At 37.7% G+C, this 7,975-nt stretch overlaps 1 protein-coding gene across 1 annotated transcript; it reads right to left on the bottom strand.

Moving 5' to 3' along the window:
• Positions 1-2,012: 2,012 nt before the first annotated feature.
• On the bottom strand, positions 2,013-3,990 carry LOC101593160 (WD repeat and SOCS box-containing protein 1). The gene is made up of 2 exons (XM_023713252.1): positions 3,910-3,990; positions 2,013-3,508 (listed from the first exon to the last, which is right to left on the bottom strand). Exon 2 carries the CDS (start codon positions 3,501-3,503, stop codon positions 2,853-2,855), a length of 651 nt encoding a protein of 216 aa, XP_023569020.1. The 5' UTR covers positions 3,504-3,508; positions 3,910-3,990; the 3' UTR covers positions 2,013-2,852.
• Between the last annotated feature and the right edge of the window lie 3,985 nt (positions 3,991-7,975).

The following is a 7,975-nucleotide window of genomic DNA, read 5'->3' as shown; positions in this document are numbered from 1 at the left end:
GTACATCTGCTACAAATATGTTTCCCCTGTGCTGCTGTCAGGGCTGGAAAAGGATGTGGAGAAGAAAAAAAGCAAAGCAGGATAGTGCTTATGCAAACTTCCCCCAGAGTTAACTGTTTAACTACCCAAGAACACAGGATTCCCAAGGTACTGATGTTAGTTGCTGCTGTACCTGCTTTTGCCTTGATAAAACCTCTGACTCTGTCTCTGTGTCTCTGTGTCTGTGTCTGTGTCTGTGTCTGTGTCTCTGTTTGTCTCTCTGTCTCTCTCTCTGTCCCTGTCTGTCTCTGTCCCTGCTGTGTGTGTGTGTCTGTCTGTCTGTCTGTCTCTCTCTCTGTGTGTCTGTCTGTCTCTCTCTGTCTCTCTCTCTGTCTCTCTCTCTCTCTGTCTCTCTCTCTCTCTCCCTCCCTCCCTCCCCCCACTTCTACCACTCTCCTTCTCCTCCTCTCTCCCTCCCTGAACTGCCCTTCCATCCCTCCCCTCTATGTACCTAAGGACAGTTGGTAAGCTCATACTTGAACTTGAGATCTTATGACCATGCCGCTTTGGATTCACCTTTTATTCTCTGCCTCTCTTACATCTGTTAAACAGAAAACAAAAACACGTTAGGCCATTTCTTGTCTATCATCACTAACATTCTCAAAAGAAAACGTTAAAGTTAGCCTGACATCATGAGCTGTTTACTGAAATGTTTTAGACTAGCTGCCAGCAAGGTTACTGTAATCTGTTTTATTTCTCTCCTTACAAAAGCAAGTTCAGTCTCTTGATTTGTTCCTTTCCCACTCAGGTAGGAAGTGATGCAGAGGGAGCTGAGCTCTTTCATAACTTCTGGTTGTTTCCTGTTGATTTTTTATTGAAAGATTTGTACTAAAGAGTACATTTACAACTGTTATTTTTATTAATACTTAGTTGCAATACATAATGCTTACATTCCTTTTCGATCTGGTACATGGACATAACACATCTGAACTCCTTTTTTTACTCCCTCTGCCTGCCTCCTTTTCTCCACCTTGCTCCATCTCTTAATTCCCTTCCAATTTGAGAAAGATACACCTTCCTGTGCCCTATAATCTATCTCTTATTTCTTTCTTTGTTTATAATTTGAGTTTCTCATATAAAAGAAATTCATCTCTGACTGTAACCCACTGTGCTCTCTAAATCAATCAAAAGTGAAGCTTAGAGGCTGGCCTGCTGCCCACCAAAGGAAAGCTGGGGTCATAGGAGGTGCTCAGACTTTCCCTGTGCCCTGGTAACACCTGACACCAACTACCCACATCCTAGGCAAAATCTCCAGCCAAGAATCCACTAAAATGTTCATTTTAAGCTAAAACGTCTTCAAAGATTATTATATCATAAATTATTTGTAAATTGATATAATAGCAGACTTCAACCATTTATATATGGCAGATATATATTTCTCACAGTTGTAGGGGCTGGGAAATTCAAGGTCAAGTTGCTAACAAAGTTAGTGTCTAATAAAGACCCAGGTTTTACTTTGATGGTGTCTTCTTGCTGTGGCCTTGCATGGTCTAAATTTTATTTCAGTGGGCATATGCTAAAACATTGTGTTCATCCCCATTCTCTATCAATTACTCTCAATGGGTTACATCCAGTTCTAATCATAGTTGAGATTGCTGTTATCATTTTCATCCTTAAATTCACGTGATACCAACATTAACACTACTTTGTATCACAAACACTAGTGGCTGAACATTATTCTGAATTTCCCTTATGTCCTTGCATATTTTCATTGGTTTTAAGTATGTGCTTTAAACTTCCTGTTTGTTCAACTATGTGTATTTTTTTTTTTTTTTTTTTTTGGCTTTTTTTTACAAGTCTTTAATAAAAAAAACTCAACAAAAATATATAATCAGGCATTTTACATAATGCATACATTCTTAATATCTGCAGGTAAGATAAATAACAGAAGGCAAAAAAGCAAGTATACTGTATTGCTTCTCTTTGGCGAGGTATCAGTTTCATCCTCTGCAGAAACAGAATATGTGTTTAAAAAAAAAAAGGTCTCAAGATAATTGTCCCTTAGTATAAACATTTAACAATACAGTAGATAAGTTTCTCAAAATAATTAAAACATAAAACACAGGAATAAAGTAGCAAGCTGCCTTCCCAAATTAAAGCCTGAAGCAGTACTTAATGGGGTAAAGACAATCTTTTCTAATTTTGCCTTGGATTTTTAAAAAATGTCACACTCAAATACCACCAATCAGATACCATTCTAAGGACAACAAAATCCCTTCCCTATACAAAAACTTTCACTAGCTGCGCCAGTCTGCTCCTGCACAATCAAATTCACTCTGAATGAGGCAATTCAGATTTCTTAAGTCAAAACTTCTCACCAAATTCAGTGTCCCAAATTTAAAAAAAATCTTCCTTCCACTTTATAGCAATGATACATGTGATGGCTCTATTGAAGCAGTATATACAGAAAAATTAGAAAAGCAAAAGGGTCCATTCAACACATAGCAGCTTGCATCTAAATATATACATGTATGTATATGTTTTCACAGTTACTCTAAAACAATTTACATTTAATATGTTCAGAAATACTTCTATAGTCTATAAATAGTATTTTAAAAGCTCAACTGGTAAAATGCAGTACAAGAAATGTATCAAATTAAATAAATCTTCTAAACCTCTAAAAACAGACTTTACATCAGTAAAGCTTGAAGTTCATGTTAAGTGTATCCTGTCAGTCCCTACTACTAGGGAAGGCAGTCTTCTAAATAAAACATAAGGGCTGGGAGTTTAGCTCAGTGGCCCAGTGCCTGCGTGGCAAGCAGGGGGTCATGAGTGCAATTCCCAATATTATTTTTTTTTAAAAAAGCAGCTAATTAAATACAATATAAAAGAAACTCCAAAACTTTGGAAGGAATGGGCAGCTTCTGGACTTCTTGAGTGGGCATCACTCTTCGGATTGACATGCGACACAAATGCTGAAGGCTAGCAACTTGTCTTGGAGTGGCCCCAAAATACACACTTCCATCATGTGTCCCAGCAGCCAGAACACTGCCATCAGTAGAGAAGGCACAGCACAGACCATTGCTCAAAGGTGCAACTTGTACTGGATAATCCTCATCAATTCTCCAGAACCTCACCATTTTATCATCAGCAAGGCTTGCAATGTGTAGTCCATCGTGACTAAAAGATACAGAGCGTACCCATCGGTCATTTGCTCCTCCGGCAAATATTGCAGTAGGCGGGGGAAACAGGTGCCCAGATTCCATCAGAATGTCTCCATTATGTGGATCCCAGATATATACATGAGTATCATAAGATGCAGTAGCCAGTAATGCTCCATCAGGAGAAAAGTCACAAGCTACAACATCATGGTGATGCCCTTCTAGTTTGCGTATCATGGTATACGTATCCATATTCCAAAGGAAAACTGCTTTACTCGCTCCAACTGAACACAGCATTGAAGAGTCAGGAGAGAATGCACAGCTGAATACCAAATTCTGATGCCCTCTCAATATTTTCATCATGTTTCCATCATCTTTTAGGTCCCACACTCTGAGAGTTTTGTCTCTTGAAGCTGATACTAGGATCAAGCTCCCATCTGGAGCAAAAGTTAAATCTCTGACCACTTCAGTATGATCTACCAAATTAAGGAGGAGTTTTCCTGTGTATACATCCCATATTTTGATACGACCATTGTTTAATCCTGTGGTAAGGAGTAGCTGATCTTGTCCAAATCTGAATCGATGCCATTCTATATTTACACAACGACTTTGTTTTTCTGGAACTGAAGACCCAAAGGCAAGACTCCAGACTATATCTCCACAGTCTATAATATGTTCACAAGGTTTATTTTTTTGACCACCATCACTATTTTGTCTTGACAATCTTAAACTGTTTGAATTAGCAACATTTTTCGTACCATGCAAGAGAAAGTTCTTAAGGCACTGGGACCAAGGAACAAGCTTTACAGTTCGATGTCCTTGTGACCAAGCAAAGTATGAACTATCTGGTGCAAAAGCAACAGTCCAGTTTTCACGACCACATTTCTTGTCAAAAGGAGCTGCTGGAGCTAAAAGTTCACCAATAGTACATGATCTCACGATCTCTTTCTTGTTGACCCTCGGGGGAAAGCTGGCCACCTATGGGGTACAGTCTGATTCCAGAGACACGATGCAGACACAGCGACAGAAAGCTGTGTATTTCTTCTTACGAGTGTAATTATCATAATGTAAGATTTTTTTAAAGTAGAAAAAAGAAAACCTATTAATCAATTCTTTAGCTAATTCTGTTACAAGGGAACTGAAATTGAACACATCACTTGCTTGTGAATGTGTGTGTGTGTGTGTGTGTGTGTGTGTGTGTGTTTAATTAATTAGGACTGGACAGTAAAGGCAAACCTTAATTTCTGAGATCACAAATACATTTTTCCAAAACACTACCCACTGCTCATGTATTACATCTGGCTATTGATATCACTTTGCAAGAAAGAAAAAAAAGGAGAGAGAGAGAGACAAGAACAAAAATTTAAGATTTCTTGAAAGCATGCGATAATATTCAATCATACATCCAACCTTGAAAAACTCTTATCTGTTAATATAAGCAATAGATTTGATGATCAAGTAGATAATATATCAATCATTATTAATCAGCTATTCTTGTTTTGAAAATCTATAACATAGGTATTGTTGTATGTTACTGTTTCTGTGTTTGTTTTTGTTTTTCTTGCTTTTGTTTTTACTCTTCAAAATAAAACAATGACAAAAAACATTTATGATTTCCTTCACTTTGATTCAGTGTATCACAAACAACCACAATATTTGTGGAACCACAGAAGTATAAAATCCTCTTATAACTCAGCCATGCAAGTGTTCTGCTCTTTGGCTCTTTGGCTTGCACAGAAACTAGGATGAAACTATGAGATGGAGGATTGGTCTGTGCAGCAAATAATTAATCGGTTCCCATGTGTGTCCAATCACTTTAAGAGGATATATGCATTTACATCTTCCAGTAAAAGCTTTAGTCTCAGGCTACTCCCTCGTGTATTCTGTTTCCGTGTTTTCCAATGATTGGGATGAGTCATTCAGAGGAGAGAAAGAAAATGTTGCTGAACCTCTTTTAGAGCCAGATGTCCACATGACATAGTTCACAGCCTCTCCTAATAAGAAATGAATTCCCAATAAAGTACTGGCACAACTATCTAATAATTAAATACTTGATGAAATTAACTCTTTAGGGAAAGTGTAGGCTACTCATATTCTCTGTCCTACGAGCCTCAAAGCAGACATGCAGAAATGAAGCCATGACCTTTAATAACAGCTCCCCTAGTCTTCAGTTGGACTTACCTCTACGTTATTTTTCATGTTTCTTTATTATTAAGAGAGACATCTTGGAATTAGCTTTCTCAATTCTCTTCCCTTGCATCTAATTGGATGGAAGAATTTCCACCTGCTCACAACAAATGTGTCTGAGATGTTAACTGGGACTCTGCACATGGAGATGTTGTATATCTCTGGATAATGAAAAGTCTTCAAGAAAAAGCAATAAACAGGCACAGACTTAAAGATATAAAATGGAAAATTGAGAAAGAAGATTCCAAAGAGAAGATGTCTTAGTTACTTTGCTTATTACTGAGACAAAATGCCTGACACCCAAAGTTAAAGAACAAAAGGATTCTTTCACCTCACAGTTTATAGAGCTTTCAGATTGTAGTTGGCTGTCTCCAGGGCAAAGCAGATGGGTGAGGCCGAGGGAAAAGAGTTTATGGCAAGAGGAAGGTAGCAGAAGCAGCAAGCAAGAGGCAAGTGGCAAGCGCCCCTCTTTCTGCCCCTTACAGCCTTTCCAGGCTTCTCCCACAGCCAGCATGGGGCAGCCTTAAACCTGGCATTGCATCATGATTCGATCCCAGCAGCGCATGCTTGATCTCAGCAGCATGCACTCTAGACCCAGCCGCCTGTGAAAAGCTCTACCTCTCACCACATGACACTTTGGGGCCACAGCTAGATGTGCGCCATAGAGCAGGAGAAATTGCAAATTTGTTCTATAATTTTTATAACATTTTTCTCTCACCCCACCTTCATATTGAAATGGAATGCTCTAAGAGTGCTTGAAATTCCTATCTAAATTGAAGAAAGAAAACAGCAATTTTAAAGCATTTAAATAATTCTGACAAGCTAAATAAATATTTTGTTATTTTTGGCATCACATTTATCTCTTTAAATGCACATATTAACACACTAATTTGCTGATGGATTATAATTAACTGGTTCAATCAATAGTTTGCAATATATATTAATCACAGATAAATTTCTCAATAAATGCTTGAATTAAATATTTACTTACTTTGAAGCTGCAAGTTTTGTTCTTTCAATAGTAAAACATAGTATCATCTGATATTTAAATATTATTCATTAGAAAGTGTCACATACACATTAAACCTGAGAAATGGAAAAAGTGCTTTGCATGTACAAAAATCTACATGCCAAAGAATTAATGGGACAATTTTAATATATATTTTATATGACTAGGACCATATTCAATCTTTAAATTCACTACATTCAGTTGATATGGTATTATATTGAAGATTGAAACAAAAGCTGACAAAACTGCCGTGGTGTAAATATGTCTGCCATATTCATGTGTTAGAAATGCATCTCCTCGTGCAGTAGTTTTGGGAGGTTGAGCTTTCTGAGGGCTGATGCAGTCAGCAGAGATGACCACTGCGCTAGACTGGGCAACCAAAGGGGCTTCTCTCTCTCCTGCTCTTCTGTCATGTAAGGGCATCACCTTCTTCCTCTCTGGCAAAGCCAGCGATAAGCACTATCTTAGAACCAGAACTGAACCTCCTAGCTTCTTGATCCCGGACTTGTCAGATTTCAGAACTATGAAAAAGAAATAAACAAACATCTGGTATTCTATTGTAGCAGCAACAAAGAGGCTAAGACCTATCTGAAGTGCCAAAAATTATACAAATAGTTCACTATTCCCAGGCATCACCCTCTCTATTGGTGAAAAACTTAAAGCTTTGAAAAAAAAATTGCAACGAAGTCAAAGTTCTACTCTATAATCTTTGCTTTTATTCCTTACAAAAGAAAACAGAATTGTTCAAAGTATTGGGGAGCTGCTGCCACTGGCACTGAAAAAAAAAATCACAGGGAAAAAGGACTTAGTAACCAACAACAAAAGCTGATTAAACTGTAAACCACAAAGATATTTCACTAAAGCTGACTTTTTTTCAGAGACAGTTGGCGTGTTTGGGCTTAAATGTTATACTAAAAGCATTTTCTTGGCACCAAATGCACATCTGAACATTTAAGCCCAAATATGCTAACAGATGTTTCTAAAACAGGAGCATTACACAACCAGATTGCACGTGAGTTAGGAATAAATTTCACATCATTTAAAAAATAAACATTAAACTGGGTGTGGTGGCCCATCCACGTAATCCTGACACTCTGAGAAGCTGAGCCAGGTGCATTTCAAGTTCAAGCCCAGCCTGGGCAATTTAGCAATTTGTCTCAAGATGAAATACACAGAAAGAACATGGGATATAGCACAGTGTGATGACCCTGGATTTAGCCTTCAGAACAGAAAGAATTTAAAAACAAAAGACAAAGATAAGCTCTATTTTTACAATAGCTTTTGGTTTAAAGAAATTAGGAAGACAGGGCAGAAACAGTCCATGTACTCCACATACAGTTTCCTCAGTTATTGAACATCATTACATCAGTTAGTAATATACACCTTTCATCAGTAATGAAACATTATTATTAATATAAGTCTACACCTTATTGTTTTCTTTGGGGGGGGCAGAATTGGGGATTGAACTCGGGCCCTTTTGCATGCCAGGGAAGCATTTATTCTACTGAGCCATCTCCCCAGCCCTTATACCTTATTGTTTTCTTAATGTTATTTTTTTATTACAAGATTTCATCAAATATGTCATATTGTTTAGTCAGCCTACATGCTTACAATTTTATTGGCTGTGTCATGTCCTTTT

The sequence above is a fragment of the Octodon degus genome, unplaced genomic scaffold, assembly GCF_000260255.1.
Source record: "Octodon degus isolate 3935 unplaced genomic scaffold, OctDeg1.0 scaffold00029, whole genome shotgun sequence".
Taxonomy (NCBI): Eukaryota; Metazoa; Chordata; class Mammalia; order Rodentia; family Octodontidae; genus Octodon; species Octodon degus.
Note: the sequence above shows the minus strand (reverse complement) of the source record. Positions and strands in the feature narration are given on the sequence as shown.

What these genes read in the sequence shown, in the direction of transcription:
- LOC101593160 (XM_023713252.1), bottom strand. Translation starts at nt 3,503, where the DNA reads ATGATGAAAATATTGAGAGGGCATCAGAATTTGGTATTCAGCTGTGCA.